The sequence below is a fragment of the Cynocephalus volans genome, chromosome X, assembly GCF_027409185.1.
Source record: "Cynocephalus volans isolate mCynVol1 chromosome X, mCynVol1.pri, whole genome shotgun sequence".
Taxonomy (NCBI): Eukaryota; Metazoa; Chordata; class Mammalia; order Dermoptera; family Cynocephalidae; genus Cynocephalus; species Cynocephalus volans.
Genome location: NC_084478.1, coordinates 52,030,516 through 52,048,397, shown reverse-complemented (window position 1 = coordinate 52,048,397; position 17,882 = coordinate 52,030,516). Strand labels below are relative to the sequence as shown.

General features: G+C 38.0%; 1 protein-coding gene across 1 annotated transcript in view; it reads right to left on the bottom strand.

Moving 5' to 3' along the window:
* Positions 1 to 16,823, bottom strand: part of LOC134367286 (cytochrome b-245 heavy chain) — a 30,313-nt gene extending 13,490 nt beyond the window's left edge. The window contains exons 1-6 of the mRNA XM_063084000.1: positions 16,779 to 16,823; positions 14,707 to 14,802; positions 13,150 to 13,260; positions 4,671 to 4,755; positions 2,946 to 3,091; positions 622 to 812 (exon numbers count right to left, since the gene is read on the bottom strand). Coding sequence (XP_062940070.1) covers positions 622 to 812; positions 2,946 to 3,091; positions 4,671 to 4,755; positions 13,150 to 13,260; positions 14,707 to 14,802; positions 16,779 to 16,823 — 674 coding nt within the window. The remainder of the gene's footprint in view (positions 1 to 621; positions 813 to 2,945; positions 3,092 to 4,670; positions 4,756 to 13,149; positions 13,261 to 14,706; positions 14,803 to 16,778) is intronic.
* Positions 16,824 to 17,882: the final 1,059 nt, after the last annotated feature.

Genomic DNA, 17,882 nt, shown 5'->3' with positions numbered 1-17,882 from the left:
ACATTTTGGGAAATAAAAGAAACATTTCATGTCAAACCCTTAGCACAGACTCTGATGTAGAACACATACTCAATAGAAGTCAGCTGTTACTTTTATTACATTAGAATGCTTGAAAGCAATATCCCTGCATTTTTCCTGCTATTATTCTCCACAATGCCTGAGAAGTTCCTCATATACAGTAGGCAACCAATAAATGATTGTTGACTTAAATCAAAACTTCTTGAACTACAGCCGATCCCTTCAACTGATTAACCTTTAATTCCTCAGGTTTGCGGGTTCATCCAGTTTACTAGTGAGGAAGTCACATGAGACATCCTTGCAGATTCCCAGGACCATATTAGGGCTCTCAACATGTTTTATACACTTGCAAAGATACTCAGACTTTGGTGTATTTTTGAAGCTTCCTATGAATAACTTCACTGTGGATAGTAATTAGTTGGGGGCAAGAAACTAAGATGCTGCTCGGTGATTTCTATCAAATTAACCTCTGCTGTCTTCTCACATTCCCTCAGCAGACAGGCTGACCACACACAGGCAAAGAGGTCACTGTACCTCTAATAAAGCATTTCAGCTAGAAATTGGGGGACATAATGTCCTTGACTTTGGAGTTTAAACACTTACTCAGCTCCATGGATGGCAAGACCAATGAAGAAGATTACAAAGAGATGGTGCGTGTACCAAAACACTTCAAAGTAAGACCTCCGGATGGTTTTGGTGGAGGAGGTAATAATTAATATGAGGCACAGTGTGATGACAATTCCAGTGATGCCTGCCAACCGAGTCACAGCCACATACAAGCCTCCTTCAGGGTTCTGTAAAATATAAACACACACACACACACACACACACACACACACACACACACACAAACATATATACATTATTGTAGGTTCTCAAATGCAAGGCTACCATTTATAAAGTGTCCAGTGTATAGGGCAATAGATATTTCATTCCCCCTTTGGATAATTCTAATCATCTCTCAGAGAGAGATATAGGCTCAGGATAGATATTTCTAAATTTTTGAATGTCTTACATGGTTCAGGAGTCATAGGAAATATGAACAGATACACTTAAATTGTTTTAAGGAAGTATTAAATAAAGGAAATTGATCGACTATAAGATGTACTAAAAGTGTCTGAAGCTCTTTCTACCTTTGATTTGGAAAGGGCCACAGTGCTTAGTTTGCAAATATATTCTGGGAATGCCTAATATCTTAGGCTGAGTTCCCCAGAAGCAGATTCTGAGATGAGGATTCATGGTCAAGTGATCTAGAAAGGATTTGCTTCAAGAGAAACTGGTAAGGGAGTGGGGAAAAGAATAGGAAAGAGGAATATGGCAAGCAAGGGGGTGATCTCAGGCAAAGTCTCATAGGGGATAGCTTCAGCCTGATACTACTGGGGAGCTCTGGAGGGAAAGCCTCAGAGTTTATCCTGATTCAATGCAAGAAGTCTGGGCTTTCTTGACCTGCACCCATCAGCTACTGGCTAAGGGCTGCCCAGAGAGGTAACCATCCAGGGCCTTCCAGATCTCTGAGTCTGTGGGCAAAGGAGCTCTAGTAGCCCCAGGGCAGTCCTCTGAGGAGGAAACACAGGTACAGGTCATTGAAAAGGAATGCAGTCAGAAGTGGAGCGGAGCACAGAAGCAGTAAAAGTGATCCAAGGAGATCTGGGCAGAGCATGGCAATTTTGACTCCCCTAGTATGTTCACACTGCCACCCTTAAATATCACTGGGCAAACAATGAACAATGTAAAAGAAAAAATTTCCAAGATATTGTAGAAGAAGAATTTCTTTGTTTGATGTTTAATTCTTTCCTAAAGTAGATTCGACATGTTTCTCTCATGTCAGTCTGAGGATAATAATTTTTACAAAGTCAAGGGTCTTCTCTTGTAATATTTTCTAAATACAAGGAAACATGTTTGGAATTCAGTGTACAGTAATGTAATTTAGCCATCATCCCAAGCCACTGGGCACATGAAGATGACATGGAGCTTCTCTCTCTCTGACTGTAGGAAGCTTCAACAACTGCTAGGAGGAAAGAAGTCTTTGCTTCTGGATACTTTCATAGTTGCCCCTGAAGAACTGCTGAGTTACTCCCAGTGCACCCTGATTCTCAAGGAATGACAATTAGCAGACATGGGCCATCCTTCCAAGGTTGTAGGAAAGAAAGAACAAAAGTGTCACTGACAGCTGTCAGCTAGTGACTGGCCTGACACTAACATTTAAGCTAGGGTGTTCCCTACTTCATGGAAATAATTTCACAGAACACCAACATCAGAAGAAGTCACTCTGTGACTGTGATAACAAGAGATTAAAAACAAGACCACTTTGAAATAAAGTCCGAGCCCAGACAAAAACATGGGTGAGTACTGCTTCTAAACCTATTATAGATTTAATTTCAGTCTGTTCCTTCTGACTCCCAGAAGAAAAGTTAAGATATCTAAGTCTAGAACTACCCCCAATTCCTGACTGTAACTGATCTAGAGCAAATCCTTGCTTTCTTAAACTCTCCCCAAAACCATCTAACAGAAGCCTAAGTCCTATAACAAGTCTCTCTTAATACCCATTTGAGATGCCCCAGAATTCCTCGTGGTGTGAGTTCTATTTTGCTGTAGCAAGTGAGAAATCCAACTTTGTTTGACTAGATAAATGTCCCTGGTTTAGGCTTAGTCATGAGCGAGCCGGAGTCACTCCAAGCTCCATGAACATACATTCTCGCAGGTAAGCTTAAGGACCTGGAAAACATCTAGAGACCCTTCACCCATAGGATCAGGAGTGTAGGAGACATATTCCCTCTACTAACATTCTTATGACCTACAGACTTGTCCTTCTGATGGTTAGCCAACTTTTGTTGTTGTTCTGGCAAAGTAGAGTCCTTCACTCACTAAAATCTCTTCTTCAGTTTTAACAGCCTAGAGAACATCTGAATTAGGAATGAGAGGCTTACCTTGATTCTCTCTCGAGCAAAATTGAGATAACTCTCACCCTCTTTATCTCCAATTTCAGAGAGTGCTATTGAATAAGGATCAGAATTGTTGACTCGGGCATTCACACACCACTCCACATTAAACAGATGTGCAATGGTGTGAATCGCTAAATAGGGCAGAGAAGAGAAACAAAGAGAGTGAAGGGGATGCACAAATTTACTGTAAGCTGGGTTTCTGGCCACAGCCTCTGACTCTATGATAAGTCACAGGGAGACACAGGGATGACCCAGGACATTTATAAACAAGAACTGGGTCTCCGGAACCAGGGAGGCAAGGCAATTCTAGCAGGTAAGCTCCTCTCTAGTTGTGTGATTTTAGAAAAATCCCTTAACTTCTCTGGTCTTGGTTTTCTCATTTGTGAAATGAAGGTGTTGAGCTACATGCTCCTAATGACTGAACCAAGTACTAAGATTTTACAAAATAGCCTTGAACTCTAGGGGTGTATAGATGTGCTCTCATTATCTCTCTCCCCCTAATGTATTTGTGCTCAAACAAGAAAACTCTCATGTAATGCATGCCTAATGGCTGGTCCATTCACCTAACTCTGAAATTACCGTCAGAAAGAGATGACACATTCGATTGAATTGACACAAAGCAATGGACATAATTATGAGTTTCTTTAAAAAAATTAATTGCATTTTTTTATTTAACAAATACTTTCATAAGGCTTACTAGGTACCAAGCACTGTTGTAAGTGCTTTACAATCACTTAATCTTTACATTTACCCAATGATATAGGTACTATAATATCAGCTCATTATACATATGAGGAAACTGGGGCATAGACTGCATTAAAACCTTGTTCAAGGTCACCAGGGTAGGAAGTGGCAGAGTTAGGAATCAAAATCTGTGCTCTTAACCAGTATACTATGCTACTTTCTAACAAGATTTCATCAGACATTTCTTTTGAACTCTTGTTTGCTACAGTTCAAAAATCCTGCATGATCTACTAGTAAGAGAAGAGAAACCCAGTTGAACGTCTGTAATCTAACCTATTTTACTCAGATTAAGGATAGACTCCTTAAGGGCAAAGCAAAAGTCCGTTTTGCTCATCATTATGTATATCTACTGTCTGGCACACGAATTACTTATTAAATGAATTTGTAGAGATTTGATAAGGGTCCCAGATACATCTGTTCTTGCACTGACATCGCCATTCTAATAATTATAACAATAACATATATACATATGTATACCCATTATATGTATAGATATAATAATAACATAATAATAATAATAATGAAGATGTTTAGTTGATAAGAGTTGTCTTAAGGAATTCTCAATTTATGGCTGTAGTTACTGTGTAGGTTTACTGCAAAGAATCCACAAATCCACATGTGCAACCGACCATTTTTGTAGAATTAATAAACATTCTCGTATGTGAGCTTAAAAAATTTTTGGTACTAAAAAAGATGGAAAAGGGTGAGGACACTGGGGATTGAGTTTTTCCCATGGTGCATTTTCATTTTTAAGACCTAAAGGAATAAATCCTAATATTGGAATGACAAAAAAAAAAACAACAACCTAATATTGGGATGATGATAGAACTTATCAAAAAAATACAACATATCCAACCACCACCTAATCTACCTGTAAAGACTCTCTTACAAAAAGGTATCTAAGAATAGAGGAAACTTTCTAGTTCCAAATTTTCTTTGAGATCTTAAATATCGTAAGACACTTACCAGTGTGAAGTGCAATCATCCATGCCACCATTTTATGAAAGGTGAGATTCCTGTCCAGTTGTCTTCGAACTCTTGTTGAGCAGCACTTTGCATTAAGGGGAAAGAATGGAATAGTAATTGTTAACAAGAAGGCTTTCTACATATCATTTCATTTGATTCATTTGATGCATATCATCTTATTTGATGATACCATTTAATTTAGTTTGATACGTATCTCATTTAATTCTCATGACCACCCTACTAACCATATCATTCTATCTATTTGATAGATGAAGAAACTGAGGCTCAGAGAGATGTAGACATCTTTCTCAGGTCAAACAGCCAGTATGCGACATAGTTAGTTCAACCAGTATGTTTTCTGTTCTCATACCAGTAACGTGATGTCTCATCAGGAATACATTGCTTAATTGTATAAAAAATACAGATTTTTTAGAATTTTAGAAAGTAATAGAGAATAGGCCTGTTCTCACATACTCAACAGTCTAGTGGGGACACAGACCAGTGAACAGTTCTAGAACAAGTAAATAGTTCTCAAACAACACTATTCTAGGACATACACACTATGGGAGGAGAAAGAAGGATCCACTTGCCTAATGTAGGTCAAAGACATCACAAGGGAGATCACTGACCAAATAATAAGAGCAAAAATAACAATAGCTAAGATTTACCAAGAGCTTGTGCAAAGAGCTGCTCTAAGTGTTTTAAATACATTGACTCATTAACTTCTTACATCAATCCTATGAAGGAGGTACCATTATTAACTACATAACGGATGAGAAAACAAAGGTGTAGAGAAGTTACCTTGCTCTAGGTCACACAGCTAACAAGTGGCAGTGCTGGGACTTAAACCCAGACAATGTGATACCAGAGTTTATATCAATACTATGGTATTTCATACCTCACATGAGTACCTTGACATTAAAAATAGTATTTTGGCTCATAATTTAGTGTATTTATCCTACCTGCATATGTTAGAAGATGTGGGTTTGAATCTGGGTTCAGGCCAATGCTCAAAGCAGAAAAAAAAATGCTGGTTTATGGTTGAATTAGAGCTTTCTTCCTGAAAACTGGCTACTTTTTTGCTCTGGCTGCTTTGTTTCAGAGTGTGAATGCACTGCCACGGAGATTCAGAGAACTTTAAGAGGAGAACGAATTACCAAAAAAAATCTTAGGTATTTTAAATATATGGTTCTAAATGTTGGATACAATTTAAATATGAGAGTGTCTAATATTTGATTTACTTATTTTTATTCAAATGTTGTGATTTTGTAGGAAAATAAAACTGCATGGAAAATTATGCTTACTCCACTGTCTCTCACTTAGGGAGAACAGGTTGTATGGATCATGAGAGCAGATTCTTGGAATTGAAGAAATACTAGTAAAGAAGACACTGAGGATTCCAGAAAAAAGGAAAAAAAAAAAAATTAGGCTTTACTGAGTACCTTCTGTGAACCAGGTAGTTTACCCATAACTACTACCTCATTTAGTGAAACAAGGTAAATATTACTGTCCTCATTTTACAGATAAGATCTCTAAAACTAAAATCTCACATTGGCTGGGATCCAAGTCTATTTGTCTATAAAAGGCTCGTGCTTTTTTCCACCAAACCAAATGCAAGAATAGTCACTATTATTCTAAATGCCTAAAAACCTGAGACAAGAATTTAAGTGTAAGTACTCTATCTGGAAGGTGATTACAGAAAATGAGGGTAGGAGAAGTGAGGAAATAAACCAATAACGGGTGTATTATCTTATCACCCGCCACTATAATATCATATCAGTGGGTTCAGTCACACTGGGCAACTCTGAAAGACCGTGTAGAACTCATCCAAGTGGTTTTTTGTTTTTCACTTTCCCTGTTTTGTTTTGTTTATCTAAGGGGATAGGAAGCTTGCGTGTTCATCCACCAACTCTCATCCACCACTGGCTGAGGGCTGCTCCCAGGGAATCGACTCTCCGGCATTTCAGGCTTGCCCCAGGAGAGGGTTGAAGGAAACTCCCCAGGCAGAGGATGACTGGTGCTTGCAAAAGCCAGCTGCCCATATATTGGAACTGTCAGTGCTTAGGGAATATGGTGAAGCTCCAACAGCATCGGCTACAACTAAGTGCCCACCAGTGCAACTGAGCAGTGACTCAGGCTCTCAAAAAAAGAGTTTCCTGTTTGAAATAACTTATTTTACATTTCTGTTGGTGAAAAATTGACTGTCTTTGTTTTCCTATATAGCTTCATTGTCTTCTGTGTTTATTTCAAGTGTTGAAAGTTTGTTTTGGTGCCGAGCCCGTGGTGCACTCGGGAGAGTGCGGCGCTGGGAGCGCAGCAACGCTCCCGCCGTGGTTCGGATCCTATATAGGAATGGCCGATGCACTCACTGGCTGAGTGCCGGTCACGAAAAAGACAAAAAAAAAAGAAAAAGAAAAAAAAGAAAGTTTGTTTTGTTTTGGTTTTGTTTTGTTTTGTTTTGGTTACTGCTTTGTATTATTTAGTTTTAAGGGAATATCTGTTTTCCTGTTTCCCAATTGCAATGTTCCTCCACAGCCTCTAAAAGTCCTTGTGGTAGGCAGAATTCTAGGATGACCCCCAATGACCTTACAGAGTCTTCTCCTGTTGAATTTGGATGGAATCCATGAATATGACAAGATATCACTCCGTGGTTTTGTTATATTGTATGGCAAAAGGGATTTTGCCGAGGTAAAGTCCCAAGTTGACTTTAAGAGAGACACTCTCTGGGTGGGCCCGATCCAATCATATGAGCTCTTTAAGTCTAGAAGTCAGAGCTGGAGGAAGTCAGAGATTTGAAGCACAAGAAGAATTGAATGTGCTGTTGCTGGCTTGTAGATGGAGGGGGACACATGGTAGGAAACGCAAGGGCCTCTAGGATATGAGAGTGGCCTGGGGATGACTACCAGAAAGGAAACATGGACCTCAGTCCTGCAACTGCAACAAACTGAATTCTGCCAACAAGAATGAGCTTGGAAGATGATTTTTACCCACAATACCCAGATGAAAATTCAGCCCAGTAGACACCTTGATTTCAGTCTTGTGATACCTTGAGCAGAGAACCCAGCCACAGGGTGCTGGACTTCTGACATACAGAACCGTAAACTAACAAATGGACATTGTTTAAAGCCATCGAGTTTGCGGTAATTTGTTACATAGCAATAGATAATATAATCCTTACTGAAGTGGTAAAACTACACTGGAGTCCTAAGAAACATAAATGGGAATTGGTAGGGTTGGAAAGCAGTACTGAATTACATTTGAGAGCATGTTTTTGCCTTCAGATATGCCTGTTGGGTCCCAGCCCTACCACCCAGCTGTGTGACATTGAACAATGTATTCAGTCTCCAGTTTCCTCACCTATAAAAATGATCGTAGTTCTTCCCTCATAGGCCTGTTGCATAGATTCACTGATAGGTGTTTAATAAATATTTGATGTTATTTTGTGTCATTTCTTAACTTTTCAACTAGTATGGCTTGGCTCCCCAGCTAGAGGGTAAGCTTCTTGTATGAAGAGCAGTATGTCATATACTTTTTAAAATCCTTTAATAATTATTTGGTTGGATAAATGAATTACACTTTCACCGCTCTAGAACCTAAGGTGATTACTCTAAACTATAGAGATGTATTTACCCCCATATCTATGCGAGGGTACTTCAAAAAGTTTCTGGAATTAACAGAATTAAATGGTAATATGAACCTTTCTATGAACTTTTTGAAGACCCTTCATACTTGCCACATTGTTTTCTGCTTCTCAACAAATCATTTTTTCAATTTATTTTTTTAATCTTTTTTTTAAAAAAAGTTATCATTATATAACTTAATTGATTTTCATGGCCCTTTACCAATTCCTCCCTTTCCCCCCTTCCTCTCTCCCTTTCCCACCCCCAGCAGCCTCAGGTCTGTTCACTTCTCTTAACAAGTTCAAAGAATTATTGTGGTTGTTGTGTCTTTTTTTTTTTTTTTTTTTTCTTTGTCCTATTTATTCGACAAATCATTTTGAAACTACTTTGGGGGGAAAATTCACTGGCTCCTGCATGCTGAATTTGAAGAAAAAGGATATGGTTTTGTTGCAGTTCCTACATCATCTCCACAGTCCTATCCTTATCATTGTTATCAACACGGATCATCAGAAAATGTGAAACGATAGACGTTATGCCTCTTAACAGCTTTAGCAACAGAACTTTAATGAAAAATAAACCAAATGCCAGAACAATGAAGAGATGTGCTTGGGAAATACAGTGTGTCCATTCAGTAATATAGTACTCTGTTTTATCTTAATAGATAATTTTTAAAAAGCTAATTAATATAAAACACACACATTTTATTGAAAGGAAAAAGAGACTACTAATTACTAATGGACCAGTGGAATGGGTCCCACTAGGGCACCAATCCCTAATTTCTCCCAGCTACATTCTTTGCTGTGGTCAGGAATGGCAAACAAATCTAAAGAGAAGCCACAGTCAGGCTGATATTGGGCTTTCAAGAATATGATCTCCTCACCACTTCCTGGAAAGGGGGCAAGATGACCAGTTGGAGGGGTGGGAAGGAAGGGCTTTGCTGCCTGTGGCTGCCCAAGACATTTTTGTTCCTCCCCACCCTGCAGGTAATATTTATATGCTTTGAGCCACCTACCAATTGCCTAAGCCGCCGATATGCTCCATAGCTTCCTCACTGAACTACCTCTTTGCTTTCTGCCATTGACTTCTAAAGGGAAGTTTCTCTATGACTGTCAGCTAGGGCCTTGCTCAATTTCAATAAACTACCATTCTAATGCAAGGGAGATTATTGAGTCACCTTGGCAGATTTCTATGCTCTATTGAAACTGAGTGATAAAAAAATTCAAAAAAAGAGAAGTTGAACTAAAAAGAAGTGCATATTTAATGGGGTGTAATGTGAGTTTCTGTAATGAGTGTTACAGAAACTTAAAAGCCCTATTTTATGTACACTTTGTCTCACCACATATGCCATTAATGTATCTGAGTTAGATATTTATATGCAATTTTGGAGAAATTGCAAAAGGCAGCCTTGAATCTACAAAATTCAGGCAAAGAAGCTGATAGTAATGTCCACACCTGGTGGCAGTAGAATATATAATAAATATGAAGATCGCCACTGTATTTGCATAGCACTGTTTATTATTTGGAAATCACATATATTCTCTATCTCCTCCATGAAACTAAACTCCTAAGCTCATGGCCCATCCATATCTTACTCTTTACTTACCATGTGTTCCCAGTGCTTAACACAGAGACTGCACTCAATAAATATTAGCTGACTGACAACTCACTAAATGACACTTAATCAATTAATATACTTTTAGAATGGCATATTTGTTCTTACATTTGCATTATTTGACCTATTTTTCAGCTAAAAATACTATGAGACAGAAAGCCCGAGAGACTTGAGCTAGGCCACATCGTTAGAAATAGAGCCATGCTGAGGATAACAGATAAGACTGCACCCTCTGCCCTTCTTTCCTTTTTTTTTTTTTCCTGATCTGAAATTAGTTTCTGCATGGCAAGTTGGGGTTATTAAGGCTTCCCCAGGGATTTCTGTATGCTGAGCCCCACCTTATCCCAATCTCCCTCAACAAAGCAGGCTGAGAGCCATTACTACCTTTCCTGGTGAGGGTGGGGGTGGGGGGCACAGTTGGGGCTTCCTTTCTCCAGGTAACCCGGATTACAAAGCAAAGTCTGAATGATTAAGACCTCTAAAAACTAAACGGAAGTTTGTGGCTGTTTAGTTCTCATAACATATTACAAATGAGTCCTTGAAGGTACAACATCCTTGTCATGTCTAGCCTAGGTTTTTGGCATGCTCGAATGCTTATATATATGTGGAATTTTAAGACCATCATACTGCAACAGGACAGTTTCAAGGAGTTTAGGTGGCACGTAGAAAAGTGAATGGTCTCTGGGGCACAATGATCTGGATTTGAATCCCAACACTCTCATTTCTCTCATTTAGTTTGGTTTCCACCAAACTAAATCCCACTGGCTTGATTTGTAGATTTCATGAGGTGAGCTCTATGAAGCTTCGATGACTGCTAGCTATTATCATTTCTGACATTGGCCACAACACACTCACTCATTTTTTATCTCAATTGATAAAAAAAAGTTTAATTTGCGAAGTTCACATTTCAGGTTGGAAGGAAGGACATGCCCTGTCTGTAAAAGAATGTTGCTTGCTGCTAGTTTTTAAAAATATATTATTTCACATAAAGATCTGTCTGGTTACAGAGCTAAGCTTCTATACAATTTGAAAAGCAGCCTCATTTCATCGTTGTCTTTACAGACCCTCATGAGGATCTTCTCTCCCAGGCCACAGGAAGCCTAAAAGTTTCCATTACAACATGTGCTGCTCATGGGACATGACAGCTCAACGGCAGTGCAATTTGGGCTTGTGGGGCAACAAGGGTTTCTTAATGGGTCATCCTAGTAAAAATGTTGCCTGTTTCTCTGGCTTTACTTCCTCTAAATAGAAAGTATTCGAATGTGGGTAGGGAGAATTTAAAAAAAAACTGTGTCTCTTTAAAAACAAAAAGCTGTAGCATATGAGCTTCATTTAGCAAATGTTCATTGGGCACCTACTGTACATGAAACACAGTGCTTTACTGTAGGTGGCTCATCAATAAAACTTTTCATCGAGTGGAATTTTATCTCTGCGGCTTTCTAAACTGAGAAGATTATTTGGAAATCCTTGTAATCTATGCCTAATATCAAGTGCTGTTGTTACTTTTCGGTTTTGTTTAGCTGTCAGTTTGCAAGACTACATTGTTCAACATAGAGTCTATGGTTTAAGGAAAGGAGCCTTATCACTGCATTTTCCAGAGGAAAAAGTCATTACTCTTTCTGGTCATCTTAAAATGTTTGATAACATTCTTTTTTTTTGTTCTGATGAAGTGAAGGTGTTTCTGCCAACTTTTACGTTAAAATTAGACTTGTGAGAACAATTTTGGTAGTTGTTTGAAGATGAAATGGCATTTATTAAAGAGTTAAGTCATATAAAATAAAATCTTAATTGTAGCCTACTAATTCTGTATTAGGAAATCGAGTGTTGCATGTTTTTAAAGAAAGAATTCTTCTTTGGATCAATGTGAATTTAATATGACTAGGAAAAAAAAGACAGAGTTCAAGGCAAGTTATACTCGTTATTGACAGTTTAGATCACTTTCCTCTCCCCCCAAACATTCTGTGATTGCCAAATTAAATATTAATTCCTCGGCTATACATTTAAGGTTCTAGTTTAACAGCAAAATTTCAGCTCTCCTCTCCAGCCTTATCTCAAGCAACTGCCATATACTATACCTACAGTCCCATACAAGTAATATGCTTGCTGCTCTCCTCCATAAATGATCTCCACTTTTTAGGTAATTTTTTTTAAAAAAGCTTGTTAATATAAAACACCTACATTCTATTAAAAGGAAAAATGGAAGCTACTAGTCACTAATGACCAGTGGAATGGTTCCCATCGGGACACCTATTACTAATTTTTTCACGCTACACTCTTTGGTGTGGTCAGGGGTGGCAAAAAAAAAAAAAAAAAAAAATCCAAAAAGAAGCCAAAGTCATGCTGATAGCTGGCTTTCAAGAATACTATTTCCCCCACCATTTCTTGTGCTTTTGCTCGTGCCATTTTCTCTATGAAGAATGCCTTTCTTTCTCATTTAAATCTCTTGGATGCTTATTTATCCTTACATGCTCATCTCTAACGCCACCTTCTCTAAGAAGCCTTTCTTCATTCCCTGCCCCACTTAATAAAATTTATCTCTCCTTTTATTCCCAATAGCTCTTTATCTGTAATGTTTTGTGGAACCTGCCATATTTTGCTTTGTATCATATTTATTTGAGTATGTGTATAGATTGTAAGTTTCTTCTTTCTCACCTTTGTATAATAATACCGATAAGAAATTTGTGTATCATTTTATAGGTTACAAAGGATCTTCCTACTTAACCTTTTTTCCCCCCTCTAGCACAATACATTTAGAGGCTCACTAAATTGTTGAAGTGAGGGTGAAAAAGCCCTGGGCATTTAGAAAGCTCTGCATTCCCCAACTCCACGGAGCCAATACTTCTTAGTCAAATTTATTATAGTGTGACTCTTTGCCCATTGATTCCATCTTCTTGGGATGTTATCCACAAAATATATTTTCTCTTAATATTTTTGAATGATACTCAAAGATTAATTCCCAAATGTCACATGTCAGCCTCAAAAAGGCCTTTCGTCATTGCTATTGTTAGGGGGTAGGTTGGTTGGTTGTTCCTTTTTAGTTTTCTTTTTCCAGGTTAAACGGTTATCCCAGCAAGCTCCATCCACAAGTAGTATAGAAATAAACTAGAGGATAGGGCATGGTTTGGTTCATGAATATTCCACAGAAGCTGGAATCCTCACAAACCATTGGTTTGCTTTTCCTAAGAAAGGATATTTTTCTTGATGGCCTTTGAAAATTTGACGAATTCATTAAAATGTTTGCTCTTACCACACTGGAACCCCTGAGGAAGGAGAGCAGATTTCGACAGACTGGCAGCAGGATCAGCATGCAGTTGAAATTCAGGCAGGCTGCAGGAGCCCTGGCCAGTGCCAGCGCTGACTGGAAGAGGCAGGACAGGGAGCAGAGTGACTACTGGGAGATGGATATACTGAGCACCCCGATATGATCATTGCATATAGTATGAATGTACCCAAATACCATATTGCACTCCATAAATATACACAATTATCATGGGTCAGTTAAGAAAAATAGTGGTTATCGAGAGGCAGAGAAAGGGGTGGGACTGGGGAAATGTTGGTAGACTGGCACAAAGTTACAGTTAGATAGGAAGAATACGTTCTGGTGCTCTAGGGTGACAATAGCTAATACTATTGTATTGTATAGTTCAAGGTAGCCAGAAAAGAGGACCTTGAATGTTATAACCACAATAAAATGATACATGTTTAGGTGACAGATATGCTAACTATTCTAATTAGATCTTTATACATATATATGTACGAAAACAACAAACTGTACTCCATAGACATGTGCAAAGAAAAAAATAAATTAAAAAAAGAGTGACCCTGGGGGCACTGGAAGCCCCCCGCCCCCACTTCCCCCATGGTTCCCAGCATGAGGCCACACACCAGAGGCACCAAGTAATACTAGAGTTAGTATCAAAACTGGACCTTTTTAAGATCTTAAAGAAGGTTTTCTTAGCACTTAGATTGATTTTAACAGTAACCTAAAATGGTATAGTATAATGTTTTGACATTAAAATTATTATCTTTGTAATGTCCAAAGAATTTGCATATTTTGGAGGGGGAAAGCATCAATGTGGATAAGTTAACAACAATAATAATGTAGTATAATTATATATTATAATTATTTGCACGTGATTTATAATGCATATTATAGTTAATATTAAGTAATTATTTCCTTGTTTCAGCATAATATAACAGATGATGTTCTCTGCGGGCAGCTGCAGTTATAATTATTTTCATTTTTGATGAAGAAGAGGCCTGACAGTTCAAGGAAATAAAGACTAAAAGACCCAGGGAAACTAAATGGCCTTCACTCTGCTGGCCTAGTCAACCAATGTGGCCCTTGAGCAAGTTCCTCAAAGTCTCCATGTGTAAAGAGAAGCTGATTTCTGAAGATATTTCATAACATATCATCCGAAGCAGGGCTTTCCATGCACAAAAGTGGTAAGAATCAGAAGACTTAGAAAATACGGGAAGTCCCACTTGTCCCTCATGTGCCAACCCTGGATGCATCGCTTCAACCTGGCCTTCCATTCCAGAGTCAATATTAGATTTCTCCTTTAAGCTAAACAACGGCACATGGTTCTCAGGAGGGGAGGGACCCTCTGCCACACTTTTGTTTGTGCCTCACTGGAAGGCCTTAACAGACTCTTGCTCAGGAGGTTACAATGGAGAGAGTGAGTCTGATGGTGCTGATTGGATTGGTCAGACTATTTATTTAAAACATTAAGGGGAACAAGAACATCTGATTAGAAATGTGAGCCAGCTTAATATTGCATGAGGTGGAACTTCTTATACTTACCCCAAGAAGTTTTCGAGTGTAAAAGAACTTCTCTGGAATATCATAAACCCGGTAGTACCAGACAAAGAGGAAGACATTCATCCCCAGCCATACCAGCTGCAAAAACAGAAATAGATGGCGTGAAGTTTTCGCATTTCAACAGGTTGATTCTACACAAGATTGGAGTCAGATGAAGGTCAGGACTTCCCCAAGCCCAGCCTTCAACAAAGTTGGTTACAAAGCTAGGTGTAACCAGCCTAGAGCCAGCTCTTTCTTACAAGAGTGTCGCTATGCTTTTCTGAATTAATCTTTCCACTCTGAGTTATTCCCATGATTGTTTTACTACTTCACCGGTATGCCAAATTATTATCAATCTATCTCCCCCCTTTCTTTCTCCTCTTCCTCAGATAGGTAGATGACAGCAGGAGAATCTTCTTACAATAGGGAGGGAGGGGAATATGTTATTATTGCTGTCCCCCACCAATAGGAGATTATGGTCTGCTCTCACAGGTGCCGGTCACCTCCCTCCACCACACAGCATCCCACCCCAGCTAGTGGGAGGCTTATCAGATAAAATGCCAAGCCTTCCATTCTGCTTGGTAAATATTATTTAACTTTTGAAGGCAGAGACATTGACCATGACTGAGGGTGTGAGGGGCATTAGATTTAAAAATAAAGAGAGCTTTCCAGTGACTGCTCATTTCATCTCAAGCGCTGACTTTATCAAGTGGTGACACTGCCCAGTCCTCTACCTTCACCTTCATATTGTTCTTTTCTTAACTGGGCTTTGAAGCTACTAAATGTCCATAGAAGCTCGAGAACAATTTCTCTTTACAAAGAAGGTGCTAAAACAACTTCTCCATTTCCTGACCTTGTCATCTCTTCTTAATCTGGCTTTCTAAGCTGTGTTTTCACTTTCAAGTGTTTGAGTGTATAATTTAGAAGGAGGTCATTTCCTGGGGAAAATTGTAGTGGGAACTAAAAGTATAATTTGAACTTGTTTTCTACAGGAGTAATCTGCTCTTAGAAGGGTGATAAGAAATCAAGTTTACAGCTTCAAATTCTCAGAATTCTGTATTGCATTAGAATGTTGGTTTGACATAAAATATTTATTTTAATAACAAAATATTTGTTGTTTTTATTTTATTTGTGCCACTGATTTCTTTCTATTTTTAAAACTCAAAGACTCAATAAACTTCATAATATATTCTGACAAAAGTTCCATTTCTAAGTGTTCTTTTTAACATCTGTATAATGCTTCCATTGGCTATGTGGAAAGACTATTTAGAAATCACATTTTTATCTACTAGTTTGTCCATAATTGCTTTGCTAAGACCACCATCTTAAGAGAATAGTTGATCTTCTTTATGTTAGAAGTACAGAAATTAATTTGTCTATTTGAAAATTAGCCATATCTTTACTTGCAAAAATTGTTTCTCAAGAGAGATCATATTGATTTATATAATTATATATACCTGTAATAATATGTATATGCACTATATGTAAGTCTAGATAACTTATTTTAATACTCTTCTCTTGAATTTTTATAAACCTCATAAATAACTCAAGTTTAAACTTCAGAGAAAAGAAGGTACTTGTTTTTAAAAACGAATTTGAGTAATTTCAATTATTTTTGGTATAATTATTTAAATAAAGGGCAATTTCCCATACATGAGCCAGTCTTATACTCATTATTTGGAAAATGGTATAAGACTTCAAGTGGCCATTTTTTAAGTAGTAAAAACATACAAAAAGTAGAGAAATTTACCTCTTAAGCAAACATCAATAAACAACTCAGAATCAGGGATTATTAGCATGAAATATCTTCTACTCCCTCTGTGACACGCTGGCTAATTTAGTATTCCCAGGAACTCAGAAATAAACTAGGAGAAGTGAGCCCTTCCAGATATATTCTTTCCATTAAGCAATTTGGAAGAATGGGCTCAGTCTGCTTACAGATAGATGTATGTTCACACAGTAAATCAGTTTCAACACAATTTCTCAAACAAACAAAAAATTTTTGCTCTATTTTATTTCCAAAGAGAACTCAAATAAGTCAGAGAATTCATAATTTGTCTCTTGATAGTACTTACAATGACAAAGATGGAGAGCCCCTCATTCACAGCCCAGTTCCCCATGGTGGCAGAGGTTCAATGTGTTGTGTCAGCCTTTCTTCTGTACTATGCTTCTTCCAATGAGGAAATGAAAACAGCAGCCTTGGGGCAATTTGTTTCCTTTTTTATTGTCAGAAATTAGCTAATCATTGGTCAACTGAAAAGCTTGTTTCCATAACAAATTTAAATCTTTAAACCACAAAAACTGCAGAAAAAAGATCTGTAATGATCTAATCACAACTAAACATAGTGGAAAATAAAACTAACTTCTACAACTGGGAGACTAATAACAGCGCAATCCATGGAATGTATTTTACACAGTGAACTAAATTTTTGACTAACCAGTTATCTGCTAGCAATTTTTAAGTCATTAAACTAGCCAAAACTTGATGCTGAGTAAAACAAATCAAACACGTGTAATATCTTTTGACAGGCTGGAGCAGCATTAATAGCCTTGTTGAGAAAAGTAGTAACAATGGTGATGTTTGATGTTCATAGGATACTTACAACATACCAATTTTATATGCTGTATGTATGTCTATATGTGTGTATGTGTGTATATGTACACATCTATATGTATTTGAGTTAAAACATACATATATAAATATATGTGTATATTCACCCACAGACAAATATGCACTCACATACACACACGTCAATTCATTTGATTCTAACAACTCAATCCCTATAAAGTAGGTTCTATTATTATGATTACATTTACAGGTGAGGAAACTGAGGCCCAGAGCAGTTCATTTACTTGGCCACGGTCACACACTAGGATATAGTGAAGTTGGGATTTCAAACCCAAGCAATTTTGCTCCAAATCCTATACTTTTAATCATGACACCAGAAAAAAGTCTGACAGTGCCAACCCTACCCTAAATCACTCCACATACGACAGAAAATGAAAATATAACAAATAAAACAAAATGTTCGGATGACAATCATGTTCCCAGGCAGACATGACACCCTCTATGCTAAGTGTATAAACAGGATCAGAACAAAGGTATGTCAGTAGTAGCTAGATGTAGCATCCACCCCCCCCACCCCCCCACCCCCGGCTGCTACCTACTAACCTTCAAG